Below are 17,030 nucleotides of genomic sequence, written 5' to 3'. Positions count from 1 at the left end.
CGTTGTCTTCATGAAACTTCTTATAGATTGACTGGTTGTTGGCTTGGAGAGATAAATTTTCTTGTAGTCTCGAATTGAAATTTTAAATTTATTCTCTCCTAGAGCCATGAAAACTCAAATTGACGGAATGTGTTTAAGATGTTTTCAGCTCTTGAGTCGTCATGAATCTTGTTGGGGAGCTAATTTCAAAGTTGTAAGAATTTCTTTAAGGGAATTTGATAAACCATAGTCTCTTAATTTTGGAAACTTGAGAGCAATGTAACTCATAATCTAAAAGCTTCCAACTCAAGTGTAAAGAACTTTCAAGACTTGATTCTTGTTTCAAATGAAAACTCCTACTTAATACTTGAAAACTCCTACTTAATACTTTATAGATGAAGCTTAAATTTGCCGTGAAACCACCAACTCATCCTGAATTTGAAGTTCATTTCTTAGAAATTTCTTTTGAAAATATCTTCTCCGATCAGAGGCTTGCCTACTTTTTTCTTTAAATCTAGTTGTTGGATCTGAGTTACTTCGAGTTTTCTTGATCCTGTTAAAATTAGAGCTCAATCTAATAGTTGAATTTGAAGATCGAAGGGTTTTGTACAGGCTAATCTCGAACGTATGATTCTTTGAAAATTGATATTTTCATAATTTTTTTTAGTTTAAAAGTATTTTGGTAATTTAAAACTTTTGAATACTCAACATGCATCTCGATATTTTAGATGCCTCCGATAAAGTGTTGCCACCTTAGGAACATGTATTTAGTAAGCTTATCACACACCAAAACAATGCCAAGACATAAAGAATGCTAAGAACAAAGAACCAAGGTTTTAAGACTTGGAAACCAAAGAAATCTCTATTCTAAGAAAAGATCCAATTCAAGAGATTTGTAACAAAATCAATGGGCTCCATGCTCTTGAAAATTCAATTTGTATACGAGTTATCACATAATAAAAGGCGCCCATGGCCTAATGGATAAGGCATCTGACTTCTAATCAGGCGATTGTGGGTTCGAGTCCCACTGGGCGTGTAAGCTTTATCCAATGGTCAACATGGAATTGTTTATTTTTCTAAAATTCATAAAAAACGAATTTATAAGTTTTTTCTTCGATTCTCCTTGATCTTGATGTCTTTAGCTTTCGTTGTCTTCATGACAATTCTTATTGAGTGCCTAGAAACTGGTGGGTATTAGTTTGGAGAGATAAATTTTCTTGTAGTCTCGAATTGAAATTTTAAATTTATTCCCTCCCACGGCCATGAAAACTTAAATTGAGGTAATGTGTTTGAGATGTTTTCAACTCTCGGTGTCTTCATGAAACTTGTTGGGGAGCTAATTTCAAAGTTGTAAGAATTGCTTTGAGGAAATTTGATGGACCGTAGTCTCTTAATTTTGGAAAACCCGAGAGCAATGGAACCCATAATCTAAAAGCTTTCAACTCGAGCTTAAAGAATGTTCAAGACTTAATTCTTGTTTCAAATGAAAGCCCCTACTTAATACTTTACGGAATAAGTTTAAACTAAAAGTGAAACCTCCAAATCGTTGTGAATTTGAAGTTCATTTTTTAGAAATTTCTTTTCGAAATATCTCCTCGATCAAAGGCTTACCTACTTCGTTCTTTAAATCTAGCTGTTGAATCTGAGTTACCTTTAGTTTTCTTGATCATGCTAAAATTTCATGATAATACTAAAGTTTCAAGTTAATAGTTGGATTTGAAGATGGAAGGATTTTGGGTACGCGGATCTCAGTCCTACAATTCTTTGAAAATTGGTATTTCATTAATTTCTTTTTAGTTGAGTGGTATTTTGGTAATTTAAAACTTTGAATACTTTATCATTATTTTTAGAATTTTATATTAAAATTCTTTAATCTAAAATTTTCTTAAAACAATTTTGTGAAGAGTTTTGTAAACATGCATTGGGATATTTTTCCCCTTTATGATGCATACGGACGCGTATGTTATGAAAAGAAAAATGATCGTCATTTTTAACATGATGGTATGATGGTCACTATTCCTATCGGGTGTGCGAAGTGACTGGTGGGTCGTCCATATTTGTACGTATGGGTTGTGTGTAGAATAGTAAATACACATCTAATGACCACTTAGGATAGTTACCTCAGGAAATAGGTTTTAAATGATTGGTCTCATTCATCATTGCATGTGTTTGCATCTAACCCCAATAGTGGTGTCACTTATTGAGTATTTCTTAAAATACTCAAGCCACGTGCTACTTTTATATTTCAGGTAAATGCAAGGCACCCTTGCACGGTTGATGGCGACATCGCAAATTTAAAGACGATGACACATGCATAGGATAGTCGTATTTAGTTTTGAAGAGTATAGGTTAGTATAGGGTATTGTTTTTTTTTTTTTTTTTTTGTTATGTCCATTTTTAATTTATTCTTTTAATACGGTTTTAAAGATCTTTTCTTAGACATATAAGTCCATGGTATTGTCTTATGAATTATTCTTTTAATACGGTTTTAAAGATCTTTTCTTAGACATATAAGTCCATGGTATTGTCTTATGAATACGTTTTTAAAGAATATTTCCACTCAAGGTATTACATCATGCATGTGGTAGCAACTTTAGGTTAATAGAAAACTAGGATCGTTACGACATTCATGTCTAGCATTATTTGTGTAGGATGATGGCTTGAGGTGGTTGCTAGACAGCTTGAGCTTGCAGTTTCGAAGTAAGACAAGATAGATGAAACAGAAAGCACCATGACGGTGCCTTCCAAAGAACCATTCACATTAGAGGAATAGTGTCACTGGTTGCAAGCAGAGAAGCCGAGAGTCGAGAAAAGACAAGTGTCGCCCAAGTACAAAAATTGTACACAATGTAAGTCCTTATGGGGGGGACAACGTTGCTGCAAAGAGGCAGCTGAGTTCGAGAGGGGGAGAGCAACATCAATAAGTCTCTCACCCCGTAAAGGTATTCGGGCATACTAGCACACGTGTATTCCTTGAGCCACCACCTTGTGCCTAGGGTGGATGACTCCACAAACAGATGTCAAAACCAATATCCACTCGAGAAGTGAGCATCAAGCTAGAAGTTCAAGTACAACAATAGTCACGCGAAGGTGGCAAAGTACAAAGAGTTGGCCAAAAGACAGCGCCAACAACTGAAGAGACTGTCAAAGAGTTTGACTTTGCTCAATAGGAGAAGTGGTCGCTTCCAAAGAGTGTTGCGGCTGGGCTTGCGAGCCCCACCCCGAGGGATGCACTAGTTCACAGGAGAAGTGGTCGCGACCAAAGAGTGTCGCGATTGAGCTTGCGAGCCCCACCCCGAGGGGTGCACTAGTTCACAGGAGAAGTGGTCGCGACCAAAGAGTGTCGCGGCTGGGCTTGCGAGCCCCACCTCGAGGGGTGCACTAGTTTATGTGATCCACAGAGGATACACACACTGGGGCCAAGTTGGCCACAATAGGGCAAAAGTGCCCTTCTAAGTCCATAGTCGGCGGTGGAGTGCCTGCAAAGAGAGTCAGCCTCATCCACAACTATGACAAACGCTGAAGAGTTGTTGCATTATTCGGTGAGAGGAAATTTGTTGTTGGAAGAAAAATGCGTAACAAAGGAGAGAGAGAATAACTGAATTCTGACTGCCTTCAAAATCAGGTTATTATTTATTGTGAACAAATCCCCTATTTAAAATATAAATTATTATAAATATGGGTGGAGAGTGGCCAACTAAATATGTGCCATTCCCTACAAAATTTCCGTCTAAAATTTTGCTTTCGTCACCAGAGCATTCGTCGGATACCACCGGTGCTTTTCCATCTCCGACGGATTTCAAACGCTGCCCGTAGGACAACAACTTCATCGGACTTGCATCTGCACTATGGTTCCATTGGTTCGGAGTGGCACAATCGCCGAGTTAAACTTCTCCTTTATCCTCAGATTTGACACATTGCCCTGATACGGGATGTAGCATTATGTATGGTATTGGTGCTTTAGAATTTGGATCCACAAGAAACGAGCTTTAGTTTCAAATTCTAACTAAAGAAATATATAAATGTTTGATTTGTTATAATGGAGGGTTAGATTGAGAAGCAACCAGTTAACCTTGATTCACTCTCTCGATTAAGTGGAAGCATTTGTTTAAGTGTTGGGGGTACTATCTTTAGTCCATGAGTGATCCATAACACCAAAACTTTCATCTAATTATCTTAATAATCATTTCAAACTCACCATTCTTCCTTCTCAGACGGTGGCATACTCGTTGTGGCTAGTGTCTTCGTGCGGAATCCTAATGTCGCATCGCTCAAATACTCAAAAGCCACGACGGTGATTTACTACCACGGCGAGGTGATTGGAGAGGGGAAAACGCCGGCGGATTGACGAAGGCAAAGGACACGATGGCGACGAATGTGACGGTGGAGATCGAGGCGGAGGAAATGGATGAGGGTCTAAGTTTGATGGAGGATTTGAAGTCGGGAGGTTTGAATATCAGTAGGCACACGAAAATGCCAGGAAGGGTCAAAATAGTTGGTTTCATCAAGAAAAGGTTTGAGGTAAAAATGAACTGCTCATCTACTTTCAATACTAAAACCCAAATGACTAAAAGGGAAGGTTGTGATAAGCATGTAAAAATGTATGATTAATGAAGAATTATGGGAGGAATTTGAAACCAAATGGCTATTAAGTTCGTAGTGTTGAATTACGAGTAGTATTAAAATTTTAAATTATGGTACGTAGGTTGTTTATACATTTTTTGGATTATATTACTTTTTACTTTGCTTATGTAACTATATTAGTACGTTGGATCGACAGTGAATTTGTTTGACCATGAGTGAGTGTGACTCCCAAACCTTTGTAACGACTCATGTCTAGGATTTGACATGGTCACGTTGCCTACTCTTTGTTTCTAAGAGTGAAAGCTATTCCCACGAACTAACTCGAGTTCTTCCTGCATGTTTTTTTCCTTGCTCACATGCGTCCTAGAAAAATTCTCCACAGGTTACGTGCATCATAGAATTGCTCCAAGCAAAACGTACCTAACCGTGAAGTTCTTATAATTGTGCTGTCGAAAAGGAAAATGAACCTTATTGGTATATGGAGTGACTATCCATGTTTTAAAGTATTTCTTAGCTATCATATCCTCACGATCCCTCTCGTTTGGAAGTGGTTTCGATTCATTCATGTACCCCTCATTTGCTCGGGTGTCACATACCTACCAACTTTCACATTAGTTCGTTTTCAAACCACATCTTACTGGGAGAGATACTGCTCTAATACAATTTGTATCGTCTCATGTCCAAGATTCAGAGCCATCAGGTATCGAATCTGGATTACAAATCTTGATCTATCCTAGACATGACGCGTTACAATTTTGGTCGACCCTAAAAGCTTGATCAAACAGTTTAGAATGATCCACTAATCCAAAACCAGTTCGGTGTAATGGGTCGTCCCTTCAAAAGTTTCCCTGAGTTTAACGACGTGACTTTTTAAACTTCACATTAACCCGCCATCAATTCAAAAGAAGAGAATTTGTTTGAAAAAAGAAGGCCAGATGGCCAATTTATTTTTATTAGTGGGGACATAAAATTATAGACTTTAATTTTTTCTCCGTCCACACAATCAAATTCAATAGGTGACATTTTCCAAGCGAGGGCATTGAGGCTCATAATATAAGTTCTTACCAAACTACTCATCGAATAGCCAAACTACACGTCGAATTGTTTACGGTAAAAAAGACAAAGCAATCTTAATTTATTTATTATATGCTTTGGACCTTCTAAATATGCGACATCAAAATTCAACGTTTAGAATATTCTACTCTCTCCCCTAGAATATATATATGTATATATATATTAGCTTGTGTTAGTCTCGTTTAAATCTTTTTTTAACTATGCAATTGGAGACGGACAACCATAATCTAAATAAATAAATTAATAAATGCATAGTATTGTATGAAAAGTGTATAAATAAAATATTTTCAATAATTTGATAGGTTAACTATTTTATTTTTATTAATTTAGATTATTAAAATAATTTTATGCATTTGTGAATTATTAGGTGGAAAAATGTCTCCAACTCAAAAAAAATGTAGTGGGGGTATTATATAAGAACTTATCATAAACGCAGATAGCTACTATTTTAACTTTTAATTTGAGACAGGAATAAGCTTCGAGTTTTACTTAAGAAAAAGGGGCCATAATGTTAAAATATTGGTTCTGTGGGCAAGATATGTATGAACGTTGCTAGCTTTGTTAGAAAAATTTGCTTATTACTCAACAAATTATCAAAGGTGGAAACACAATTTATTAACAAAGCAACTGAATTAAGAAAAATGGAAGGAGTTTCACGGTTACATGGATCTTTGATCTTTTGAACAAATTTCAACCTATTAATGAGATATATAAGCAACCTTTGGGCTATGCTTCTCTCACCCCGATTCATAAAAGAGAAGAAAAAATGGGAAGAACTTTTCAAGTTGTTCTTTTTCTAGCATTGTTTGTGTTTTTACCTCCTTCTGTTTATTCTTTACCGTTGTCAACAAACGGAAGGTGGATCGTTGATTCGACAACAGGGTGTCGAGTGAAGCTTGTGTACGTGAATTGGCCTTTCCACACACAGAGCATGCTAATAGAAGGTCTCAACCACAGGCCATTAAAAGAGCTGGCAGATGAGGCAATCAAGTTGAGGTTTAATTGTGTACGACTCACGTATGCAACTCAAATGTTCACTCGTTATGCAAATAGGACAGTTGAAGAGAATTTTGACCTTCTCGATTTAGAGCAAGCAAAAGCCGGATTGGCTCAATATAATTCTTTTGTGTTGAACAAGACTATTGCTGAAGCCTATGAAGCTGTTGTTGATGTGCTTGGAGAGAGTGGTTTAATGGTGATTGCCGACAACCATATGAGTCAGCCAAGATGGTGTTGCTCCCTTGACGATGGCAATGGATTTTTTGGAGACCGCTATTTTGACCCTCAAGAATGGCTACAAGGTCTTAGCTTAGTTGTTCAACGCTTTTCCAAGAAACCAACGGTACGTAAAAATTAAGGAAAATTCTCACACTCTTGAAACTAAACTCAAACATTCTCACACGCTTTTCCATGACATTTAGGTTGTTGGAATGAGCCTACGAAACGAGATTTGAGGAACCAATGAAAATGCAAATGATTGGAACAATTATGTTACTCAAGGAGTAACAACAATCCACAACATTAACCCAAATGTTTTAGTGATTGTTTCGGGCCTAAATTTTGATAATGATCTTCGATGCTTAAAAGAGAAGCCCTTGAATGCAAGCGCCTTAGACAACAAGTTGGTTTTTGAGGTGCACTTGTATTCGTTCAGTGGAGATGCAGAGAGTAAATTTATAAACCAGCCACTAAATAATATTTGTGCAGATATTATCAATGGCTTTGTAGACCATGCTGAATTTGTTAGAGAAGGACCAAACCCATTTCCTTTGTTTGTCAGCGAATATGGGTACGATCAGAGAGAGGTTAACGATGCAGAAAATCGGTTCATGAGTTGCTTCACAGCTCATCTTGCACAAGAAGATTTAGATTGGGCATTATGGACTTGGCAAGGTAGCTATTATTATAGGGAAGGTCAGGCAGGCCCGACAGAAACTTTTCGAGTTCTCGACTCCAATTGGACTCAAATTAAAAATCCAAACTTTGTCCAGAAGTTTCAACTATTGCAGACTATGTTGCAAGGTAAGTATAAATATATGAACGATTTTGAATATATGGATCTATAACAAGTGTAAAAGACATTTTTTTACGGCGCACAGATCCAAATTCCAATGCATCGTTCTCGTATGTTATATATCATCCACAAAGTGGCCAATGCATCCAAGTCTCAAATGACAACAAAGATATGTTCATGGGTAATTGCTCCAACTCAGGTCGATGGACTCATGACAATGATAGCACTCCAATTAGGATGTCAAGCACTGGTTTATGCTTAAAAACAAGCGGAGAAGGCCTTATGCCATCTCTCTCAACAGATTGCTTCGGCCCTCAGAGTTCTTGGAGAGCCATTTCAAACACTAAGCTTCATTTGGCCACCATAACTCAAGATGGGAAGAGCCTTTGCTTGCAGGTTGAAAACTCTAATTCTTCAAAAATTGTGACAAACTCTTGTATTTGCACTGATGGTGCTCCAACTTGCCTCGAAGACACCCAAAGTCAATGGTTTGAACTCGTTGAAACCAACACATTGTGAGTTGCTTATGTATTGGGAAGAATAAATATATGACATGCCCGACTTTGAATTGGCCCCTATTTTATCTCTAATTCTATTCATGCTCGTGCTTAATTATAACCGATTTTATTTATCGTACAAACATATACGAAAAATAATACGAACAATAATGATCGTATAAAAGATTGGACATATAATAAACAATAGAAAAAATTATTGACCATTTAACTACGAATTTAAGCATAAAATCGACAACCCTAATATGACTCCGGCATTTTCAAAACTTGCCTGCCAACACTAAATTCAAATTCCAACAACTACTAGTATATTGGACCAAATTCTCAATTCCCATTTTAAACTAATTAATAAACCAAGCAACATTTGTTGGAACAAGTTTGAACCGTTGGGGTTGAGGATCATCCATGCAACTTCCCTCGTCTTTAAAGCAAATGCATTTCTTCACAACAACTGAAGTACCAGATTCCTTCTCCAAGCAAAAATGGTCTTCGCCAATTGGAGATTTGCTTTCGAAGCCACCGTCCAATTGCTTCCATCACCAGAGCATTCGTCGGATACCACCGGTGATTTTCCATCTCCAACGGATTTCAAACGCTGCCCATAGGACAACAACTTCATCGGACTTGCATCTGCACTATGGTTCCATTGGTTCGGAGTGGCACAATCGCCGAGTTAAACTTCTCCTTTATCCTCGGATTTGACACATTGCCCTGATACGGGATGTAGCATTATGTATGGTATTGGTGCTTTAGAATTTGGATCCGCAAGAAACGAGCTTTAGTTTCAAATTCTAACTAAAGAAATATATAAATGTTTGATTTGTTATAATGGAGGGTTAGATTGAGAAGCAACCAATTAACCTTGATTCACTCTCTCGATTAAGTGGAAGCATTTGTTTAAGTGTTGGGGGTACTATCTTTAGTCCATGAGTGATCCATAACACCAAAACTTTCATCTAATTATCTTAATAATCATTTAAAACTCCCCATTCTTCCTTCTCAGACGGTGGCATACTCGTTGTGGCTAGTGTCTTTGTGCGGAATCCTAATGTCGCATCGCTCAAATACTCAAAAGCCACGACGGTGATTTACTACCACGGCGAGGTGATTGGAGAGGGGGAGACGCTGGCGGATTGACGAAGGCAAAGGACACGATGGCGACGAATGTGACGGTGGAGATCGAGGCGGAGGAAATGGATGAGGGTCTGAGTTTGATGGAGGATTTGAAGTCGGGAGGTTTGAATATCAGTAGGCACACGAAAATGCCAAGAAGGGTCAAAATAGTTGGTTTCATCAAGAAAAGGTTTGAGGTAAAAATGAACTGCTCATCTACTTTCAATACTAAAACCCAAATGACTAAAAGGGAAGGTTGTGACAAGCATGTAAAAATTTATGATTAATGAAGAATTATGGGAGGAATTTGAAACCAAATGGCTATTAGGTTCGTAGTGTTGAATTACGAGTAGTATTAAAATTTTTAATTATGGTACGTAGGTTGTTTATACATTTTTTGGATTATATTACTTTTTACTTTGCTTATGTAACTATATTAGTACGTTGGATCGACAATGAATTTGTTTGACCATGAGTGAGTGTGACTCCCAAACCATTGTAACAACTCATGTCTAGGATTTGACATGGTCAGGTTACCTACTCTTTGTTTCTAAGAGTGAAAGCTATTCCCACGAACTAACTCGAGTTCTTCCTGCATGTTTTTTTCCTTGCTCACATGCGTCCTAGAAAAATTCTCCACAGGTTACGTGCATCTTAGAATTGCTCCAAGCAAAACATACCTAACCGTGAAGTTCTTATAATTGAGCTATCGAAAAGGAAAATGAACCTTATTGGTATATGGAGTGACTATCCATGTTCTAAAGTATTTCTTAGCTATCATATCCTCACGATCCCTCTCGTTTGGAAGTGGTTTCGATTCATTCATGTACCCCTCATTTGCCCGGGTGTCACATACCTACCAACTTTCACATTAGTTCGTTTTCAAACCACATCTTACTGGGAGAGATACTGCTCTAATACAATTTGTATCTTCTCATGTCCAAGATTCAGAGCCATCAGGTATCGAATCTGGATTACAAATCTTGATCTATCCTAGACATGACGCGTTACAATTTTGGTCGACCCTAAAAGCTTGATCAAACAGTTTAGAATGATCCACTAATCCAAAACCAGTTCGGTGTAATGGGTCGTCCCTTCAAAAGTTTCCCTGAGTTTAACGACGTGACTTTTTAAACTTCACATTAACCCGCCATCAATAAAAAAAAAGAGAATTTGTTTGAAAAAAGAAGGCCAGATGGCCAATTTATTTTTATTAGTGGGTACATAAAATTATAGACTTTCATTTTTTCTCCTTCCACACAATCAAATTCAAAAGGTGACATTTTCCAAGCGAGGGCATCGAGGCTCATAATATAAGTTCTTACCAAACTACTCATCGAATAGCCAAACTACACGTCGAATTGTTTACGGTAAAAAAGACAAAGCAATCTTAATTTATTTATTATATGCTTTGGACCTTCTAAGTATGCGACATCAAAATTCAACGTTTAGAATATTCTACTCTCTCCCCTAGAATATATATATGTATATATATATTAGCTTGTGCTAGTCTCGTTTAAATCTTTTTTTAACTATGCAATTGGAGACGGACATAGCTCTAATTTGAGTGAACAAAAAAAAGACGTTGAAATGATTATTCCCAACCTTACAGTGTGGACAAAATACTGAGAATTGTTAATAATTGAACGTAGGTTTGTTACATCAAAACATCAATTAATTAATTTGACATTAAGGGCCAAAAAGCCAGCACGGAGAAGGATTGCAACTCAGCACTTGGGTCTGTGCATGGGTAGTGGTTGTGTCTCACTTTTGGGTTGTAACTATAGTGTGCTATATTGGGTCGAGAACGTGCATGGGACGGACGCTGCGATTTTGGCTAAAGACATGCACATGGACTGGATTGATCGCGTATCTTGATTAGTTGTTCTGATGAGTTTTTGTCGAGAACACTGATGTTCAACTGTGAACTCCTGGTTCTAATCTAGATTCGTATTCGACCTAATGCATATGGACTGGATTGATCGCGTATCTTGATTAACTGTTCTGATGAGTTTTTGTCGAGAACACTGATGTTCGGCTGTGAACTCCTGGTTCTAACCTAGATTCATATCCGACCTAATTTTTTGCATTTTTAATCTCTCTACATTTTTTTATTCATTCATTTCCACTGCTTCTCCTTTCACTCTATGGTTTCTCTCTGGCAATGGTTTTGCACCACTTGTTCTGCTGTGCTTCCTCTCGTGGGGTTATGATTATGAGATTCCATGGGGTCAGGATGATGAGATCCCTACATACAACATTGACTTTGAGAACGAAATTTCAAATATGAAAAATAGAGGCTTACCGATGTGAGAACTTGACTTGGAGTCGAATGGGGAACATTAATTGTTGCAATTAGGGGACATGGCGTGGGGGTTGGATCGAGAATGTGAAATTTGTTGAAGTTGAAAAAATTTTGGCAGCTCGCCAAAATCCTGTTGAGGATTTTTGGGAGTGAGTCTCACATTGGTTAATTTAGTGGAAGATCATGGGTTTATAAGTGAGGAATACTATCTCGATTGGTAGGAGGCATTTTGGGGAAGCCCAAAGCAAAGCCATGAGAGCTTATGCTCAAAGTGAACAATATCATATCATTGTAAAGAGTTATGATTACTAAAAAATCCATGTGATTACGCATCTAAAAAGAACCTTTATGTTTTAGGTTCATGAAATTAAGTCCCTCCCTATTATAAAAAGGACATCAAGGAAAATAATTCTTTTCTTTGTTGGGATGATTATTCTCTATCGAAAAACGAGATGTGAAATACAACTATACAACTTATTGTCCGTGGGCACTTTTCATTATATGACCACTCGTATACAATTTGAATTTTCAAGAGCTTACCATAAAATTTTTCCCCCAAACATGGAGCCCATTGATTTCATTACAAATCTCTTGAATGGAGCCTTTGTTCTTAGCATAGGGGTTTCTTTGGTTTTGGAGTCTTAAAACCTTGGTTCTTTGTTCTTAGCATTCTTTATGCCTTTGCATTGTTTGGGTTTGATAAGCTTACGAAATACATGTTCTTAAGGTGGCCTCCTGATTACTTAAAAGTCAAAGTCTCATCTCGAGCTCATTCTTATTTAGGGAAGCATTTAGATTACTTAAAAATCAAAAGCTAGCCTTCTAATTAATTAAAAGTAATGCTAACTTTGAGCTCTTCTTGGATTAGGGTAGTCGCTTAAAAACAAAGGACTATCCTAAAGGTTTACATGAGATAATATCTTTATTGCTTAACAATCAAGTGCTAATCTTTGAGCTCTTCTTGAGTAAGGGTAGTCCATTGGTTACTTATAAACAAAGGGCTATCCTCAAACTTATCACGAGGCATCATCATGATTTTTTTAAAATCAAAGATAAATATAGAGCTCATATTGACTTAGGGTAGCCTCTCGATTGGTTAAAATTAAAGTTGAACCCTGAGCATAACATAATCTTTTAACACGCCGAAGTAATGGTACTTAATAACCTTTAAGGTATTGAAGGGATTCATTCGATTGCATAATTCTTAAGTTTTATAGCTAAGGTATTCTATTCTTTTTCCTTATGTCAGGAACCTTTCATAATAACATGCATAAGTTTTTCATGGTATAATAAAATCATAACGTATTCTTTGACAATTCTAGAAGGATCTTGAATCTTGGTTAGGGGTCGTTAGATGTAACGTTATCATTTCCCACAAGCTTTGGCTTATACACCTAACGTGCTCTAAAAGCTTTGAGATTTTGTAAAATCCTTTTTAAGGTCATACCTAAATACTTTATAAGCTTGAGAAATCATTAGGGTCATAAAAACTTCTTAGGGTTTTTATAGGGGCAATTTGATCATTTATCTCAATTCTTAGGATCATAAAAACTTCTTAAAATATTTAGGAGCAATAAACCTCACCAGAAAACCTAACGGTTGAGTCTTGAAATATTTTAAAGATCATTATTAGCATTTTGGTCATTTTACTCTTAAATCTTGGATTAGTACCTAAACACGCTTCAATGACTTGAAAACTTTATATTATCTTTTACTAAAGGACATTATGATTTCTTTTTCTTCGATACTTAGTTTAGCTACTTATCCTTATCCAATGATCACCAAATTTCATATATAACCCTAACTTATCATATATGCCTACCATTAAAATTTCATGGGTAACAAAGTTCGTTTGATAAATTCTTTTTAACGTTATTAGATTCTCGAGCAAAACGTTTGGTTTAGGTCCTTAACTTTTGGTTCTATACTGTTTTCTTCTATATTCATTTAAATCTAAATTACTTAAGGTTCATATTGCATTCAAATTGATTGTTGCATGTATTTCATAAGAATAGTATAAGATTGCTACTCACCTTATCATTGAAGTTCGGGTCCTTGGTTCTCGAGTTTCGAGTATCTAAATTGCTCCAAATTTTTTTTGGTAGATCCATATTTTAGTGTAGTTTTGATAACCATAAAGAATTTTATGAGAACCGGTCTGGATTGAGTTTATCATTATCTTCTTCCTCGAAATAGAGGAAGAAGTGTGGCCTGTTGCGAGGTTGCTCTGAAAATTGTCTTCTACAACCCTTCAATTTCTTCATGAAACTTGAAAACAATATTGCAAGGAAGAGCTAGAGATAAAAAATTCACCTCTTACTTATCTTTCTCTCAACCTTGAAATTGATTTTGGAAGGATGAGTTCTCGCATATGTCCCCAATTTCTCGATTCTTTCTCTCGACATGAAACCCATTTTCATAGATTCTAAAGGTTATTGAGAAATTCGATCGAGAGCTCTTCAGCCCTTAACTTCTTTATGAAACCTTCTCCTCTCATCCTCTTGAAGCTGATGGTATCTTGGTTTAAAGNCATCCACTCGAACTTGTCCCAAGTTGGCACAAGACGTCAGCAAGAAGAGTATTATGACAAAAGATCGTCAGGTGCTCAACAATAGTAAACTTTTTTGAAGCACAACCAAATCCAGGAGTCGAGTCGCCAATATACAAAGAGTTGGATCGTCATCGGGACGATGCCGAGATTGAGTGGGGGAGAATTTCACAATAGGTGGGGCGAATGCGCCCGAGAAAGTCATCGAGGACGATGAAAAAATTAAGTGGGGGAGAATGTCACAATCTGCAATATGATTGTGACTCGAGTAAGTCATCGAGGACAATGACTAAGTTAAGTGGAGGAGAATGTCACAACCATAGTATGAAGAGAGTAGGTTGTGACCCTCACGCCATGACAAGCAAAGGGGCGTCCCTCAAGAGACGCCCCATCCGGCCATATGCGGGCCAACATAGAAGAATTCCATGATGCGATCGAGGAGGACGATGCATCATCCAACACACCACCACGCAAAGTGGGTATTGAAGACATGTTGAGAGATCGAGGAGGACGATGCATCATCCAACACACCACCACGCAAAGTGGGTATTGAAGACATGTTGAGACATAAGCATAACAGAGACATCAACATAGACATGAAGGACAAGATAGGCTTGTTGAAGGGCTAGGTAGGGCCCCGGGCCTTAACCTCAAAAGTCGGGGTTTCAAAAGGAATTTGGGCATGCGGTTTGGGAGTTAAGTCTGTCCATATGAAATATGAATGCTCGCCAAGTTTGGTGTCAATCGGACATTGGACGGACAATGCACGACACCGTATGACACGTCACCAAAATCATGTCTACACCTGGTAGAATGAAAATGACTCAAAATGTACTATAGGAGGTACCATGGTGTTAGCTCTCCACCACCCCTGGGCCCTTTGGACTAAGTGAGCTACCCTGTGGCACATACGTGTGTCACAGTGTGGTCCACCACCCCTGGGCCCTTTGGACTAAGTGAGCTACCCTGTGGCACATACGTGTGTCACAGTGTGGACGAGCAGGTCGAGACGAGTGTCTCGGGCGACTTTCTTTGAAATGGGTTTTTTAAGGACAGTACCAGACGGCACGGGTGTGCCGGTATTGCTCCTTAGCCAGCGTTTGGAGGTTGTTACATACACCCGCTATCTGGGACGGTATCTGTAAATGACTCGGCATGAGCACGGGAGGGCCTATGCCTCGATAGAACCTGAATGGATGGATGTTCGGGAAGTCTCGATGAGATGAACGACACGCGGGCCCATTCTAGATGGCATGACTGAATGAGTTATGATGGTCGACGACATCCCGAGACTCGGGATAGCGCCAAGACATATGGACCCTATCGATGGGGATCGAGATGACAAGATGAGATGCAACGTTATATTGAGAGACCTTGGCCCGAGTAGAGGCAAGGTCGAGCCGAATGAGTTGGTGTAGCATAGAGGCAAGTCGGATGTGTCGCAGACGATTGAACATACACGCACAGGCGACGTATGTGGTTGAACAAGCTTGGATTCCGCACAAGCGATGTTCGATTGGCGAAGACAAACCTCGCCTAAGGTCCGACGAAGCCACAAAGCCGGGGCGAAAAATATATATGGGGCTTAATTCCCCTTAAGGCTTGTCGTGAGCGTGTATAGATCACGACGTCGCACGGTAAAGAAGTTAGGACCGTGACAGTTAACCCTGTTCACCCCCTCTAGGGTTGCCATATCGATCCAACACAGTGTGCATGATAAGCCGCTCCTTACACGTAGCTCGTGTGCACCACTATCTCAAATTGTTGGCTCTAGAAACTCTTATCTCCCTACACGTAGCTTAAACGACTCATATTTAAATGGGAGACTGTAATTATTTTTTTATAAATTTCAATACAAGTTGAATATCGATAATAATTTTTTTCCCATTGTATATTATACTTTAAATGGTTGAACTTTGGAGAGAAAAACAAGTGAAGACATTGAAAGTTAATGCAAAAGTAAACAACAAAATCGCATAGAGACAATTCATAACATTCAATCTATATCGACCCTATATTCCTATTTAACCTAAAGTTGATAGTGTATACATATCATAAACACATTAAGTGAAAAAAAATACTTGATTCAAAACTTTATCATAAAACATTGTCATGGACTTACATGTTTTCTAGAAGGTCTTTAAAATAAAATACCAAAAAATGAAATAACATAAAGTAAAATTGCCCTATACTAACCTATATGCTACTAAATTAACTGCATACTAACATATAGTCTACGAAATTAAAATTTTTGCAAACTCCTCTATGCATGTGTCATGGTCTCCTGGGTTGCGATGCCACCGTCAACCGTACAAGGGAGCCTTACCATTACCTAGAAAAATAAGAGTAGCACATGACTTACTATTTTGACAAATACTCAGTAATTGGCCCCGCTATTGAGGTTAGATGCAAGTACATACAATCATGAGTGGGACTTATCATATCAGTTTATATTTCTTAGGCACCTATACTAAGGGAGTTAATTTGATGCATACTTACTGTTCTACACACGGTCTGCACATATGAGTATGGACCCATCAGTCGTTTCGCACACCTCTTAGGCCCCTTTCTTGTCAGGCGAGCATTATTTGGGAGCCGTTGATGTCGGACACTCATTAGGAATAGCGACCTTCGAAGTATTATAATAAATATAATGATCGTGCCGTTGCCTTGTAGTGTACACATTCGTACCATCGTAAAAGATGAAGGGGGTATCTTTCAATGCATGAACACACAATGATACATGAGGTCCCAACATTTTTCCTTTCATATTCTAATAACAACCCCTCTAGCATTTTCCTATATATCATATCATTCTATCATAACATTATTGTGTATATCGGGGTTGTGCATTATGCCAATTTATCAGATTGCTTGTCAATCATATCATATCAAATA

The 17,030-nt window shown here is 37.9% G+C and overlaps 2 protein-coding genes and 1 non-coding gene across 3 annotated transcripts; all 3 read left to right on the top strand.

The window, feature by feature from the left end:
• The first annotated feature begins 942 nt into the window (after positions 1 to 942).
• TRNAR-UCU lies at positions 943 to 1,015 on the top strand. The gene has a single exon. It is a non-coding gene; the product is annotated as a tRNA-Arg (tRNA).
• A 3,329-nt stretch (positions 1,016 to 4,344) lies between these two features.
• Positions 4,345 to 6,994, top strand: LOC111474049. Its single transcript, XM_023119308.1, has 2 exons — positions 4,345 to 4,500; positions 6,566 to 6,994. Exons 1-2 carry the CDS (start codon positions 4,345 to 4,347, stop codon positions 6,992 to 6,994), a joined length of 585 nt encoding a protein of 194 aa, XP_022975076.1.
• A 583-nt stretch (positions 6,995 to 7,577) lies between these two features.
• On the top strand, positions 7,578 to 8,202 carry LOC111474040. Its single transcript, XM_023119300.1, has 2 exons — positions 7,578 to 7,659; positions 7,737 to 8,202. Exons 1-2 carry the CDS (start codon positions 7,650 to 7,652, stop codon positions 8,168 to 8,170), a joined length of 444 nt encoding a protein of 147 aa, XP_022975068.1. The 5' UTR covers positions 7,578 to 7,649; the 3' UTR covers positions 8,171 to 8,202.
• The last annotated feature ends 8,828 nt before the right edge of the window (positions 8,203 to 17,030 follow it).

This window comes from Cucurbita maxima, unplaced genomic scaffold, assembly GCF_002738345.1.
Source record: "Cucurbita maxima cultivar Rimu unplaced genomic scaffold, Cmax_1.0 Cma_Scf00219, whole genome shotgun sequence".
Lineage (NCBI taxonomy): Eukaryota > Viridiplantae > Streptophyta > Magnoliopsida > Cucurbitales > Cucurbitaceae > Cucurbita > Cucurbita maxima.
This window is presented reverse-complemented; position numbering and strand designations above follow the sequence as displayed.